Source organism: Hesperophylax consimilis, chromosome 23 (assembly GCF_061612785.1).
Source record: "Hesperophylax consimilis isolate HC1 chromosome 23, BYU_Hcon_1.0, whole genome shotgun sequence".
Lineage (NCBI taxonomy): Eukaryota > Metazoa > Arthropoda > Insecta > Trichoptera > Limnephilidae > Hesperophylax > Hesperophylax consimilis.
The window spans coordinates 19,037,908-19,054,719 of NC_142858.1; the positions used below are offsets into that span (position 1 = coordinate 19,037,908).

At 32.7% G+C, this 16,812-nt stretch overlaps 1 protein-coding gene across 1 annotated transcript; it reads right to left on the minus strand.

The window, feature by feature from the left end:
* Positions 1-13,164: 13,164 nt before the first annotated feature.
* On the minus strand, positions 13,165-15,458 carry LOC149412408 (proteasome subunit beta type-1-like). The gene is made up of 3 exons (XM_089646203.1): positions 15,314-15,458; positions 14,873-15,083; positions 13,165-13,507 (listed from the first exon to the last, which is right to left on the minus strand). The coding sequence occupies exons 1-3, from the start codon at positions 15,450-15,452 to the stop codon at positions 13,165-13,167; spliced, it is 693 nt and encodes a 230-aa protein (XP_089502329.1). The 5' UTR covers positions 15,453-15,458.
* Between the last annotated feature and the right edge of the window lie 1,354 nt (positions 15,459-16,812).

Sequence of the window (16,812 nt, forward strand, 5' to 3'; positions counted from 1 at the left end):
GGAAATATTATTTTCAATTATTTTTTTTTTTAAATTCTATCACAATTTTATAAATATTTAATTATGTAAAGAATGACTTTCAAATAAATTCTTTCCAGTGGCTTAGGAATTTCAAATGATATTTAATTTCAAGGGAAATTATAATTTTATCATGCTGTTATCATAAAATAATAAATATTGACACTAATTTTGGTTTTCGGTGCACGAGTGCACGATGTACTGATATTCCTGTATAATGCGCAAAAAATTATTCAATTTAAATGAATTTGTCAGTGGTTGAGTTGACATCACGACTGGTTGTGTCAGACGGAACAAACACATAGAAAAACAAACATTTTTCGCTTACTGTGATGGTAGTAGGAGATTTAAAAATAATTTAGAGGGTAATTCGTTACCCAGAAATATTGGTTTTTCTTTTTAAATTTCAAAATTGGTGAAAATCATATCATAGAAGCAATAAAAAAGTACCATTATTATTTAGTATTTCCTCTTTTAAGTGTTCATTTCATTTGTTTAAATGTTTGACAGATGCTTACATGTTGTAATTTTTCAACCTTACTAAAATCCGTAAAGTTAATTTCTTCATTTGAAAGTCAAATATATTATCCTACAAGGATCCATGATAACTCAACACACATTTAAACAGTGATATAAACTAAATAAAAGCGATGAAAAAAACTAAACTACACGGATAGAAATTAATATTTTCTATTAATATATTAGTCATTTAGAATATATCTGAACACGTGTTCATGCGGGTGCTTTTGTCCAAATAGATAAAATAGATTTTGAAGAACACGTGTTCCGACTTCCTCATAATACATTCATGCTTTACTGACAGTTTGTTATAAAATTTGTCAAATCATTCGTCATAGGCATCCAGTCCCGTTTTTAACAGGAAAACAAATAATTTGACCAGATTTTTAATAAATTAACAATATGTCATACCAGCAGATTTTCTACGTGTACGTAAACTATTTTTTCATCACTTTTCATGAATTTATATCACTTTTTAATTGTAGGTGTCCTACAATTATAACTACCGTGATTCTTCATGGGTTTGCACTAGTTTCATAATAAATCCGGTTTGCAAAAATGTGGTCCATTTATCGTACAGTGAAACATTAGTAGGTAAAACATTATAATTTAATACAGACCTATCTAGGAGTAATACGAAATTATGGAAATGCCAAGAATGCTCGATCTCTGAAACTCACAGAAGCGGGATGAGCAGGAATTCGCGAATGTAAATAATGTTATGTTAATTAAGGTCACAGTAAGATACTTACACGCCTATGGGCTGGGGAATAAAGGGGTCGTGGGGCGTAAACTGGCATTAGGCTTAGGCAATTCATGCTTCAGTTCAAATACATAACTATACTGGAGAAACGAACCAATAAGGTGAAGAACTGAATCTTTATTTCCTGAGAAAATGTCGTTAAAGTACCATTTGAGTATGTTTGTGCTGAAACTGAATTGTTTTCTTAGGTTTTAGCTAGCTCAAGTAAATTACTAATATTAATCGTTGAGTAAAAGTAGACTACACAGGATTGACCGGACACGGGACTCAAAAACAAATTTACAGACATAATAAATGCAGAGTGGTCGAGTCAAAAAAGGACTTCACTACGCTCAGTCAATAATTTTACTTCATATCGAGGGTACAAAGAGTATATAGACATATACTTTTTCACTGTCTGACTTTAAACCTTAACCCCTGACGTGCCATTTTGTATCATTACTGCTGATTTAAGAATAATATTATTTTTTTTAGAACTCTGGGCAATTCATCGAGTGTTATTGTTGTGTTTATTGTTTTCAAAATACTTCAAATGTAATATTAAAATATAAATAAAGCAGTAATCGTGGTCATAGGAAAATATATTTTTTCAACACACTTGGAAGTTACGAAAAAAACACAATCAATTCATCAAACTAGGTCAAATCACAGTGACATAAGAAATATTCCAGGTCATAAAATCACATTTGGAAAAAGAAATTATGTTTATTTTGAAGTTTACGAATGTCCTATTTGTCTTCGGTATTTTGAGTATTTGTGGCTTCTTTTAGAATTTCCCATATATTTTGGGATCATTATTGCTTTCTTTGATTTTGTCTCCAGTACCTAGTTATGGTAGGTCGGTGTGCGTCTTCATCTGCTGATGTTTCGTTTGATTCCAACAGCAAATATTTCTATATTTCTTCTGCAATTGAATTTGCTATTTTTTCAGAGATGTAGAACTGTATGTTAAGTATTAGTTCGCTATTCATTTTATTTACAAACAAAATCTAAAAACCGTTAAAATTCAGGTGGCCGAACTAAACTGTTTAGATGTGCAGAATGCATCAGTTCTCCCCCGCTGCGATTTGCGTATTTCAGTGGTTGAGGGTTAAGTATTCAATTTACTCGAATGAGCCTTGTCTTTTCACGATGATTTTAGGTTGCCGATCATTTCACATTTGCCTGACACTCTTCTTTCTTCTGCCATCCGCTGATATATTTATATATTGTTAGTTTAACAATTATAATAAATTCAAATCTTATATTCTCCTCACACTCCTTCCCACATTGATATATTCGTATTTACGCTTAAATCATAATGCTTTCTAAATAAGTAATAAAACATGAAAATGACATTTCTAATATTCAGTGAAATGAAACCTTGCTTGAAATGGCGATATTTCTGTGTGACCAAATTTGCACAGCCTGGTACTTCCCAATTCGTTTTTCTCATCTTTTTGCCTTCTCCATTCCCTTCTGCATCACAACTTGCCCTAAATATTAATGAGGATGGCTGGAAAGTAGAAAATACTTTGAACTTTTGTGCGCTATTTATAAAATATAAGATAAACAAATCAATTACAAGTCGTGTATGAAAGCTCGACATTATGTTATACACATAATAAATAGTCAGTCGGGTAGCTATAACACTATGATAGTTCTACTAAATCCCTTCTAAAAATATCCATAGAACACTGAATTCTCCAAAAATTTCTACCTTTCTTGATGCGCATCAAAAACGCGCCAGGCAAAATTACGGCTGGGAAGCTTTCATTTCTAGTCAAGTTTTATCAATCACTTTTCTCTCCGGCACCCGCGGCGGTCCGCTTATTGTGGCTGGGGCGAACGTGTACACGCATAAATTAAACGTCTTTTTGGAGCATTTTCAAATTGAAAGGGCTCGACACAATGTTGATGTTGAGAGTGTATTAATTCGCTTATCGCGATCCTGTGCCAATCAAAGAAAGCTGTATTTACGAGATGAGTGATTAAGGAAACGATACTTCTGCGTGGGCACGTCTGCGTAGTTTGTTTTCAGAATACTTGGATTACTGCTGTATTCGGACGACCACCTTAGAAAATTGTGAGGAGACAAATAAAAATATTTAATCACTGAAGACAAAATTAACGACTCTCAAACGATTAAGAGTGAAACAGAAAAGATGCAGTTAAAAATTATATAAGTTGGTTTGATAGGAATAGTTCAGTGGTCAGATCACTTTCCTTGCAAGGAAGAGGTCCTGGTTTCAATTATGAGATGCAAATGAATCTTACGGTATTTTCTTTTTCAAATTTTTCATTTGAGAGTCATCAATATAAGCTGCAATGGTGAAATTTTACAAGGTTTTACTCATTAAGTTATTGAACCATAAAAAAAATAAAAATATTTTTAATTTTCATACTTTTATAATTTTATATATATACACGGTGTCCGGAAACTCGTAGTACAAGCGGGAAACTGGAGAATCTACACCACATGGGGAACCCAAAAAAACATAAAGTTTTTTGATTTGAGCATTTTCAAAAAAAAAAAAAACCAAAAAAAAATATTTTTCGGCTATTTTAGGGTTAAAGTTTTTTCTGGTGTTTAGGGTTGAATAACAGATGTTTTAACCCTGCAGAACAGAAATATTTTATGATTACACCGGGTTAAATGAAGGGTGATTTCAAAATAATGCTTCAAATCCGAGTTTCTTCATTTGTTTTACTTTCAAATAGTTTTAATTAGTTGGGTACTTTGATCTTCAGTAATAATTTATAAGAATTTGATTAAAAAAAAAAAAAAAAATCAACTTCAAACTCGATTTACTCGATAACGAAAGCTCAAATAAAAAAAAAATATACTTCAAAATCGACTCCAAATGTGATGTAGATTCACCAGTTTCCCGCTTGTACTACGAGTTTCCGGACACCCTGTATATTGATTTAAGAATAGGTTTTTGTGTCCTAGGTACATGTCTGTTTTGGGAAGGTTTTTAATGGTGTGTATGCTATATTACATACATAAATTTAGTACACATATATTATATTGGTATTGGGTGTATATTTTTTATAATTTAAGTGGTGAAGTGAAACCTCACAACAACAACAACAATACGAATAACCATGAAATTACACAAATAAGTGGGTTTTTTTCACTGTCGATCTAGCCTTCAGAATTTTTCTTCAAAGCAAATGAGTTGAGGCATTTACTTAAAGTTACCCCCATCACTTGAAGTAGAAGATGAATGAATGATGAGTCGTATGATTGAAAGCGTTACGAGATTACAAAACCATGATTTTGTGTTTTTTCGCTGTTATCGAAATCTTGGAAGACTCGGGTAGCCCAGTCTTCTAGAAAATAAGATTTCTTCGTTCTTAATAAGGATGTGAACGTGATGTGTAATTGGTTGTGCGCTTTTAAAATGTTAATTTATTTTATATTATTATTTAACAACTCAGTTTCAAAGGATTTTAAATTAAAAGTACCTATTGTGCGAATAGAAAGGCGTAATTTTCTAATTTTTATCAGTTAAATTAATGGGTAAAATTCCACAGCCAGTAGGGTCCTTTTGATAGACTTTTTGGGTAACAATTCCTGATGCACTTGTTTTCCCCCCATTGCGTCGACGTTTCATTAATTCAGATGCTCACGATGAAGCCTAAATAATTGAATATTAGAATTTTATACCTGTAATAACTTCTTTCATTATTGTATGATATAACTGTTTGGGATATTTTTAGTATCTGTTTGATTAGATTATTGATCAGTATAGACATTTAATAGACAGACAAGACACGTAGCCAATAATAAATGTAGTTAGTAGATAGGTTCTGTGAAAATGGGTTCGTGAGTGGGAGGCTAAGGAATAGGTACAAACTTACTTTCAAACTCCAGAGGTCAGAAGTTCAATTATTCAGTCATTTTCACGCTCAGTCCGTGTATTTATACTATTTTTTATGCAGAACGACATTCCTTATTGATTTTAAATCTTTTTTATAGATTACCATTGTTTACCACTTGACTTGGCTCAATATTAAGTAACTATTTTTAGTAATTAAACATTCGAAAAATTTTGCATCCTTGCAGGATAGTGAAAGATAAATAGATATTCATTGCTGAAAAGAGTTGTTTTCCCGCGACCAAAGTTGGGCTAATTTCACGATGCCGGTACTCAACTTTCAAAAGCTGTTTCTTCAAAGTATTGTACTGTTATTTACTCTTAATATTTACACTGTAATAAGGAATTCCAGTGATAAATATTATGACGTAAAAAAATACATTTATGTAGATCAACAATCGCTAAGAAACTAACTACAGTTATTCAAACAAATTACATCAATACAATGTAATTTGGTGACAAAAACGTTCTACTGCCTAAATAAATATTACAAAGAAAAATATAATAAACAAATGAAAATACGTAAATACTAAGAGCTAATTAATAATAAGTTAACAATAATAAGTTAATAAATATAAGAAAATTAATAAGAAAATTAAGTAGATAAAAATAAGAAAACATTATAATTAAATAATATTACGAACACAAATTAATTAGACAGAAAAAAGTTCATTAAGTAGTTGATATTATACTAATTACTTCCATTAATAAGAACATTAAGTAGATGATATTATAATAAGTATTTACATCAATAAGTACATTAAGTAGATGATATTATAATTAGTATTTACATTAATAAGTACATTAAGTAGAATATATTAAAATAAGTACTTACATTAATGAGTACATTAAGTAGATATTAAAATAAGTATTTACATTAATAAGTACATTAAGTAGATGATATTTAAATAAGTACTTTCATTAAGTATTACATTAAGTAGATCATATCAAAATAAGTACTTACATTAATTAGTACGTTAAGTAGATGATATAAGTACTTACATAAATGAGTACATTAAGTAGATGATATTATAATAAGTACTTACACTTATAAGTACATTACACAGTTTTTGTTTATCATTTTAAAACAAGAAAACTTACATAGTAATTTAATACTCGCAAGTTAAAGAATTTTTGTTTGAAAAAACAAAATCATATTCTCATTTTGTAAATTAACTAATATTGATACAGAAAATACGAATTCAATACGTTTTTGTTCTAAAAAAGAAGAGAAATGAAAAAAAATCTTCCGCCTCAAAAAATTATCTTATTAACCCAAAAAGAAAGGTAGGTAAATAAAATGTTACTTTTAAGGTTCGTAGAGAAGGAGGTTTGATTCAAGGCCCTTTCTTTGATTTCAGAAATCTCGTAAAGAAGCCTGGTAAATACGAGTCTTTATCCGAGGATCAGACTTCATTTAGATCTGACCTTTCCAAACCCTTCCCCTGAATTTCACCGGAGAGGAAACGCTTTTTTCACCAGGAATGAAAGATCCTGTCTCTTAATTAAAATAGTTCCCCCGGGACCTGCCCAATTTGCATGCGCCGACTGCAATCCCCGTTATTCTTTTGATTAAGAAATTTAACGAACAACACCTGTAACAAAAGATTGATCTCCTCAAGGTTTAAGTAATCCGACAGACTTCAAAGTTTATGATAATACTAATTTTCTTTCGAATATCATTTTTTCTTTGAAAACTCATGATTATTATTATTTTGTGTGCTTTCCTATAGAATTGAGGGTGAATTTATATAGAGTATAAAATGATTTGAATATTACATGTTTAATAATTTAAAATAGCAAGTACATGTGAGCGGCGACCCGTCAAACATTATCGGATAGAATTTTTGAAGAATGACTTCCAACTTTGTAAATAACACGTTTGTATTTATTTTCTACTAAATTATTATATTATCCGTTTGGGTGCCAATCGTCGATTTTCGTCGATTCGTGTTTAAACGAAGATTGCCGATCGTCGATTTCCGTCGATTGCGTCAGTTGTGTTCTGATTCGCGCGTACGTCTGTAGGTACGTAAAATTCTCATTTTTTCGAAACGCCTGGACTTCAGGATTCTCCTCCGCGTGATTCTAAACCAATATTCTTTAATAAAACACCGAAAAAATCATCGAAATCTTTGAAAATTCAAAGAATTTATGGGGTTTTAAAAAAAATATAGTTTCATAAAAAATAATGTTTTTTTGGTGGCATTTTACAAGCAACTGTATGATTTTTTTTCGCACTCAAACGGTTAAAGGTTCCAATTTCAAAACTGACAATTAACTAAAATTCAAAGAAAATTTGAGATCGTCGAAAAAACAACCGAACTTAGTATTTTTAAATAACTATTTCATACCACTGAAAAATCACGGGATTTTATGAATTATTGAAATATCAGTTGTTATTTTAAAAATTTCATCATAATTATTACTAAAAAAATTTACGTAAATTGGTTGTCACTGTCTGAATTTGTCACACTATCAGTTCCAATTTAAAGAGACATTTTTACTCCATGCCAATTTGAATTCATTGAACCAGAGTTACTTAATACGGACATTAGTATTTTGATCTGTCACATATCAAAATGTATACATTTTACGATAAAATCAAAGTAGAAGCTTATGGAGAAATCTTAAAAAAATATTTCCCAATTATTTTTAACAACGTTATGTTACTTGCTGTAAGCATCGAAAGTTTTCTTTCTCGGGTTAAATTAATGCTAGCTGACATGTACCCGGCGGAGCTTGACTTTTCTCTACGTTCTATAAATAAAATATGCATGTATACCATAAATAAGATATTTTTCGTAAAATAATTTAGAAGGTCTAATCGAACTACTAAGTTTTCTTCAAACTAGTCCATTTTCTTTTTAAATTTCTCCGTGTATGACAATCTCCATCGGCGAAAACATTTTTTGATATCTTTTGGCCGATAAAGTAATGGTAATAATTGCAACTGCAGAATCTTTTTTAAAGCTATCTTATTAGCAAGTGCCGTCAAAAACTGGCCAGCACAACAGGTGCGCACGTCTATGCGCTTACTTTGAATATGAAATAATAGTTCCTTGACAGTAAGGTCTTCCGTTCTGGAATCTTTGAACGTTATAAATTACTGATGTTGTGACGTTTAATGTGTATGTTTATTTCAGGTGCCATTTTTGAGCAGGGCACGGATGAGGTGCAGTCGGCCTTCAAGTTCGCCATGCAGAACCACAATCAGAACGTGTCCAACCGGCGCTTCGAGCTGCAGGCCTACGTTGACGTCATCAACACGGCCGACGCCTTTAAACTCTCAAGACTAAGTGAGTATCTTAAATAATTTTATAATATTTGTTTTATTAACTTTTAAAGGCCCATCTGGAAGCCTAGCACGGCCATATCGACAAAGGTTCCATGACAAAAAAGATGCTCACAAATAGAACAAAAGAAAAATTTAAAGTGAATTAATAAAAAAAGAAAAAGCCTACCTCACCTACTTTACCTAATCTTTTATACAATCGGGTTTTATTTTATCAATGTTTTGTTTTATCCGGTTTCTAACGTCAACTAACCAGAATCGAAACAACAAACTACGACATTAGTTCATTAATATCGTTAGCACGCCCGAAGCTGCTTATGACGGATAATTTTATCAATATCTTTTATAAGTTATGTTATGCCTACAGTTTTATACACCTCTATAATCTATCTTATTTTAGAGTAACTTATTTGTGAACGTGGTTCTTCATAAGTGTTAAACATTAAAATACAAAACATAATATTGCTGCTTCCATTTGACTTTATAGAAAACTAAATTAATATGAATTATCGTTATGAAATAAGTTTTAATTTGAGTTACCCAAATTATGTGGACTTCGTCGAGAGTCAAACCCAAATCAATCAGTCTAAATGCAAATATTACCCCCGTGTCACAACAGAGCTGCAGTCGATCTGTTATAACCCGTTAATAAAGTTTAGCACACCACTTTCAACTTACTCAACGAGTAGGGGAGTGTTACGGTAAATTATTAACACATAATACTGCCCCCTTTACTGAAATCGCCTTTAGTTGCATCATAGCCAAATGGCTTTTAGAATTGAGTCTTATTCTTTTCTAAATTCTCTCCACAAGATTCACTCATCTGCGTTTGTGTCTTATTTTCGTAGTATTACTTCGTTTTGTAAAAGTGACGGTCAAATCAAGTAAATTTTTCTCTGAGTAAAGCAGCAGATCCACGTGCTAGAAACTCAATCACAAGCATGCCAGTAGCGGTTTTCAGCGTGATAGTAGCATAAATATCATGACGCAGTTAGTTACTCTCCTGCAAGTAGCTAATCGCATACCATTGATTTTTCGTATGCCAGTAGCACGCGGGGAGAGTGATATGGAGAGTGGTGTGCGTGGGTGGGATGTTTTGTTGTTTTTTCGCAATATTGTGTGGATTATTGGTGGGGCGATTAAAGCTTAGTGCTTTTGAAATAAAGATTAGCCGCTTTAAAAAATAAAATTGCAGTTCACATTTTTATATCTTCAGGGACCTACATCTAAGCCAGCTACGTTTGCTTAAATGTAAGTAGCTAGTATCTGTATCTAGCATGTGTGTACTATCCTACAAGCATGCTAGTAGTTGCCAAGCAAAACAACGACAGGATCGAATCTAAAAACAACGCTGTTTTTCAATCTTTTGACGGCCCACGATAAACGCCGATTTACTGTTATGCTTAGTGGAGGTTAAAAAATTAATCTAAAATTGAAACGGAGCAAAAATCGTTTTTAAAGAAAACCATTCGATGATCAACATTTCGAAATGGCTTTGTATCTCGATTTGATCGCCAATCAAATTTGACAAGTTTAGGAACCCAACCAATCTAACCTTTTTATTTTCCTTTTCTTTTTTTAAAATCCAGTTTTATTTACTTGTTGTGATGAAGCATTGGTAAAGAGTAGGTGAAATTCAACTCATAAGTTATTCATTCGTGTTTTTAAAACCATTTGTCTTGTTGCCATATTATAATTACTTACGTGCGCAGTAGAGTCGGTCAAGTAGGGTAATGAATGTGTCCGTGTAGTTAGTGTTTAGAAGTCGTGTTGTCCGTCTAATTAGTGTGAGTGAAATTAATATTGTCACGACTTCCATATTTAAGGGACGCCATATTTCATTATTCCCTCGTGGCGGAGGGTGTTGATGTGGAACGGGCTGGGGGAAGGAAATTGTATTTCAGCCCTTAAAATTAATTGGCGTAGTGCGACCCTGTGTATGGAACGCAATTTTGCCACTGTCGCGACGGGTGAAATTGGCGGGAAAATCAAGAAAAGGGCTGTAAAAATCTCAAATCTGTATGAAAAATGAATTTATGCATACACCGAGGAGTTGCTTGTGTAGGTAAAATAATCACTTCATGAAATAATATATATATATATACTAGCTGAAGTGTACTCGGCGTTGTTCGACTTTTCTCTACTTTCTTTAAATATTATATCCATGTATTATAGAAAACAGTGAATAGATAGTGAAAACCCTATCAAACTCCGTTGCATTGTTTAGAAGAACAAACAGACATACGCGGACAGTGACTTAGTATACACATATTTAATCAGATGTATCCAAATGTTATTATGTCTTCTCTGGGGGTCTAGCAGAATCAAATCGATAACTTAAAATTATATTAATATCCCGAACACGGTTGCGCCGTAGATAACCGGACCGATATTGACAAGAAAAATATAAAAAATCATAATACGTTGGTAACACAGACAGATTTAAAAAAAAAAGTTTTTTAACCAATAGAAATAAAATATGTAATTTTGTTTAGTTCTTGCTAAAATTACTTTTGTATTGGAAATCTCACGATTGTGATTATTTCTAAACTGAAGCATAGGTTAAAGAATGAGTTGATAAAATTTTTGTACATATAAAATACACAAAATAAATACATGAAACTTAACACACTGAGTAAATACTAGAGGAAAAATTGGACCATGTTATCTCATTTCCAATTTCTCAAAAGAGATGAAAATATTCCCGGTTTACGAATGATTTGACCATATTTGAATTCGAGGAAGTTCTGAAATGTTTTAAAGACGACGCACTTTTTACATGCACTTTTAAAGGCCTGGATGGAGCTATTCGTGAACACTTTGAAGTCCCGGGGTGATGAGGAAGATGTAAGTTACGTAACTTACGTAGTAAGGTATGTAAATTACTTAATATTTTTGATGATGTGTCCTATTCCTTGTCTTATTAAATAGATCAAAAATCATAAGCCGTTATAACTGCATTAACGTCACATTCAAAATTGTATAAAAATCAGTTCAAAAGTTACTCATACAAGATGGCTGCAAGGCAATTTCCCTTCACTCTATATATGAATTCAAAGCCAATCATTCAAAATCTCACTAGTGCTCTGTTCAGTGCTTATAAGGCAATTTTGTCACAAAATAGCGTTGTAAAAAAATTACCATTTGACACTAATAATATTTGGCTGATTTATAAGGGGGCGTTTTTGTTAAAAATCGCCTCAAGGCGCTATTTTATATTCTATTTGTGTAATAAATTATCTATGGCTCTGCTAAAAACTAATTCGTGATTTCCAGTTTATTGTCATGTGTCATGGCAGAGTAGTAAGTGCTTCCCCATCTTGCTTTTACTCATATCCTTCTAATTCCACTACCTTCAGCTTCACAACATGACCAAATGACTGTGGATGCAGTAGTTTAACTGGCTCCAGAACACCCATTCAAACAAAAATCACAATTATTTTTATCATCGTCATAAGAATACAGTTACAACTGGGAAGAGTGTGATAAAGTCTGTAATAATAACAGCAATACAGTCATTACAGATACCCACTTACCCATAAACAGATTAAATTCACCTAATCAGCTACTTACTAGAAATGTAGATAAATATCTAATAGATTAGATATGGAAGTGGGCGTGAAGTTTCATCAGACTTAAATAATAATGTCTGTTATACAGGATTTATCAATGGGAGGTGTTATTTTGAATAGCCCGCTATTTCGGTAGACGTTACTTTTAAAGCTGTCATTTTTTGACATTTGACAAGTAAAAACTACGCCATTAATGAAAATGGAACGATACACGCTTCAACAACGCATTAAAATTATTTAAATTCACTTGAGTGAATCAAATACAAATCATCTTGAGTGATGAGGCCCATTTCCATCTCGGTGGCTTCGTCAACAAGCAAAATTGTCGCATCTGGGGCTCGGAAAACCCAAGAGTTATTGTTGAAAAGCCTCTTTATCCTCAACGTGTGACTGTTTGGTGCGGTTTATGGTCCAGCGGAGTCATTGGACCTTACTTTTTCGAACATGAGGCTGGAACAACAGTTACGGTGAATGGATTGCGCTATAGAGAGATGATTAATCATTTTTTATGGCCGGAATTGGATGGTATTGATTTGGACAACGTTTACTTTCAACAAGACGGCGCTACGAGCCACACAAGCAACGAAACCATTGAAATTTTACGATTGAATATCAAAATAACACCTCTTATTGGAGAACCCGGTAGTAATGTATACTATACGTCGATACTAATTAGTATAAAGTTTACACAAATTCTATGGGATTCTAACCACGGCCCACAAAGATGCGTACTTCCATAGTGGGCCTCGATTCTCGACGAAGTCATTCCACTCGAACAACGATTGGTTCGACCTACTCTTTATTCGAGTGGAATGTCAAATGTCCAAAAAAAAAAAATATATATATTCATCCTAAACTTGCAGATACAGTCAATGTGTCACATGTCGCGCATTAAAATAAAAATAAGGTATATTTATCTAAGACACTGTCTAGATTAAATTTAGTTCGGGTTGAATCTTGCGATCATACATAAAGATAGAAGCAAATAAAAATGTAGACAATGTTTAGGTTGGTAGTTCTTATTCGAAGTATGATACAGTTAAATATGAACGAAGGAGATAGGGTATGAAATTTTCATTTATTTAAGAATTTAAAAAAAAGTGTAAGGAGTTAATGTTGAGAGTCATTATCAAATCAATCTTTCCTCAAATCAAAGGTTTCTTCTTCAATTCCATCTTTTGTAATGACGTTGATTAAGATACTGTCTCCCGTGTAGATATCGCGCTCGACAGCAGAAATGAAAACGTCTTTCACAATCTTGATAGCCTTCTCCTTTTCGATTGGTTCATTGTTTGTGCAGGGAAGGTTCTTGAAATCAATTTGGTTATCCAGAAACGGTTGCAGCAGAGCTCCTGCTGAGCCACCAGCCTTGAAGTTAAATCGCTCGAAATGGCCAATGGGATCGTATCCGTACACGCAGCCCTTTCCTTCGTTATCTAATCCTGCCAGCACATTAGATATGATGTAAGGGAAGAATCTTTGGAAAAAATTCGGTTTATGGGTGAAATTCCTAAAAATTAAAACTAGTTATTTTTATACTAACTTTGGGCCGGGGAATCCGAATCTGGAAGAATTAGGTGGCGGCAAGCAATATTAACTGAATTACACGACTTTAAAATTTCGACGCACAAAGAATTTAACTGGCCATTTTGAACGCTTTCTGACAATAAAACTAGTTATCTTTATACTAACTTTGGGCCGGGGAATCCGAATCCGAAAGAATTAGGTTGGGGCAAGCAATATAAACTGAAATACACGACTTAAAAATTTTAGATGCAAACAATATACAACGCCATTGTCGATGCGTTTTTTTGACAATAAATCCATAGAAAAATAACCAAAGATATTACATACAGTGTTATCAACTCTCAAAAATATTTATCCTTAAAACTAAATTTAAAAACTAAAGAAAAGAAAGTGCCCCCCTTCGTAGCGCCTACTCGCGTCAAGGCAAGAAAACATCCCAGTTTTCAAGTAGTTTAGCAGCTACGCTAGGTTTGTGTAACATGGTTTGTGCTAGAAAAGAAAGTGCCCCCTTCGTAGCGCCTACTCGCGTCAAGGCAAGAAAACATCCCAGTTTTCAAGTAGTTTAGCGGCTACGCTAGGTTTGTGTAACATGGTTTGTGATAGAAAAGAAAGTGCCCCCTTCGTAGCGCCTACTCGCGTCAAGGCAAGAAAACATCCCAGTTTTCAAGTAGTTTAGCGGCTACGCTAGGTTTGTGTAACATGGTTTGTGATACAAAAGTGAATAAAATGTATCTGAATACTTTACGTAAATGAAATAATGTTAGCAAAATTAAAATATAAAATGCATATTTTTTCGTCTCCCCCGACATAAAAACTCACCTTTCGTGATAATAAACCTAAATCTAACTTACTGTTTGAATAAGAAATATTACTGAAATTATAAACATGTTATTTTACGTTATTGATATTATTGCTTACTAGCAACACTTAATTTTATATATCTTTGTTTATTTTTCTATGGATTTATTGTCAAAAAAACGCATCGACAATGGCGTTGTAGGTATATTGTTTGCATCTAAAATTTTTAAGTCGTGTATTTCAGTTTATATTGCTTGCCCCAACCTAATTCTTTCGGATTCGGATTCCCCGGCCCAAAGTTAGTATAAAGATATATAAAGATAACTAGTTTTATTGTCAGAAAGCGTTCAAAATGGCCAGTTAAATTCTTTGTGCGTCGAAATTTTAAAGTCGTGTAATTCAGTTAATATTGCTTGCCGCCACCTAATTCTTCCAGATTCGGATTCCCCGACCCAAAGTTAGTATAAAAATAACTAGTTTTAATTTTTAGGAATTTCACCCATAAACCGAAGCTTACCCGAATCTTTTATAGTACAGCATTGTAGATAGCATCTGGGCCACGGCGGGGGTGGTCATGGGTTTGCGATGATCAAGCAGGTACATCTGCATGCGGGCTCGCAATAACTTGGTTAGAGTCAGTATGTCGCACCAACACCCTGTCGCACCAAGGACGGTCGTCTCCGAAAGCTTGAATAATTTCTTCTGACTTCTTGTATAAATGGAGAAGCCTGGGTAATTATTTACCTACGACTACCGTTTGAGAAAATATTCCGTACATGTTAGGTTAGGTTGGATTAGGTAGAATTAAATCACAAACCAGTCTATACAAACCTAGCGTAGCCCACAAACTACTTGAAAACTGGGATATAACTCTAAAGGGGACGCGAGCAGGCGTTATTAAAGGGGCAATTTTTTGTAGTAGTAAAAACGGTAGTCGTAGGTAAATATTTACCGAAGCCTGTGCTAAGGCGAGTGTCTGCAGCAACAACAACGTAGTCTTCTCCTGCTATGGCCACAACACTTCCACCATTGTCGGCGTAAGCGTTGAACCCAGTTTCTTCTAAGCCCTGCACAGAGTAATCAGGCAAGTATTCCATTGCGGCGAGCACAGTGCTAGTTATTATTCAAGAAAACTAACGTGAAACAAAATGCAAATTGTCTGACGTATGACAAGCGATATTGAAGACATTGTGATTGTCATTCATTTGTTTAGAAAATCGTGTTTGAATTATGGATTTGTGGATAAGCTGAGTAAAGGAAATTTATAAAGCCGGCTGTTCAGTTCTTGCTTAGTTTTAATTTACAATACGTAGGTCTTATTGACTAGTTGAAACGTTCATTACTCATTAGTAGGTACACACAATTACATTTAGTAATGAAAATAAAACTGTTTATCTTTTAGTGTTTTTACAATTTTATTCGTAGTCATAATATCTACACTTCTGGTGTAAATATTGCAATTAAGAGGCGTTTTTATCATCTGTCGATTATCTCTGAAATGTTGTCATATGATACGAGATACATTAATATCAGTTGTCTATTACAAGTATTAGTAAATTTCAGTGCATTTCGTCTTCAGCCATTATGATCAGGTATCTTCTTTTTGAAGTTTGGCGAAAAGTCCTTTATGTCGTCCTATACCCTTTCGATCTTCCGTGGAGCTCTTCTATATAAATATATATTATGTATATATGTAAATATATATATTTTATTAAATTATATTTATTCAATAAAAAAATTTACAATGTGTGATATTTTTTTTATTTATTTTTTTTATTTATTATATAAGTACATTTTTGTTTATTTGTTACAATATATGATCAAATATTTCAAGACTCGAAATATTTGATCATATATTGTATATATATTTATAAAGTATATACCGTTTTATAAAGTACATTCCAACAATATTGAAAGGGTACAACACAAATTTTTAAGATTTATTAATTTTAAACTGAATATTCCAATCCAAAATATAAATTATATCCAACTCATGCATCAACTAAATTTGATTACGCTATCAGATAGGCGAATTATCTCCGACCTTGTTCTACTAAATAAAATTATTAATTATAGAATCGACAGCCCTGAAATTCTTACCTTTTTCTGTGACAATTTCAAATCCAATTATCATGCGCACATATCGTTAAATCGAATACAAAATTTTGGTAATAAATTTGGTAATGTTGTTGATATATTTAGAGATTCCGTAGCAGTGCTTAAACAAAATCTACATAAACAGTTTGCTGAAATGTATGACTTCTCCACTCCATAGTGAAAAACCCATTTTTTAGCTTCTGTTTTTTCACTCTTTTCTTTTATGACTTTTTAACTTTAATATATATGTTTTAACTTTACAAATTAATATTGTAATTTAAATAACAATTCGAATATGATTTTAAGTCCCTATAAATGCTGATTAATTTCAATCCATTTATTTTTCTAAGTAAAAAAAAA

What these genes read in the sequence shown, in the direction of transcription:
- LOC149412408 (XM_089646203.1), bottom strand. Translation starts at nt 15,452, where the DNA reads ATGGAATACTTGCCTGATTACTCTGTGCAGGGCTTAGAAGAAACTGGG. An exon ending in AGACACTCGCCTTAGCACAG is followed by an intron (nt 15,084 to 15,313) that starts GCTTCGGTAAAT and finishes ATAATTACCCAG; the next exon opens with GCTTCTCCATTTATACAAGA. An exon ending in CTGTACTATAAAAGATTCGG is followed by an intron (nt 13,508 to 14,872) that starts GTAAGCTTCGGT and finishes TTTTTTCCAAAG; the next exon opens with ATTCTTCCCTTACATCATAT.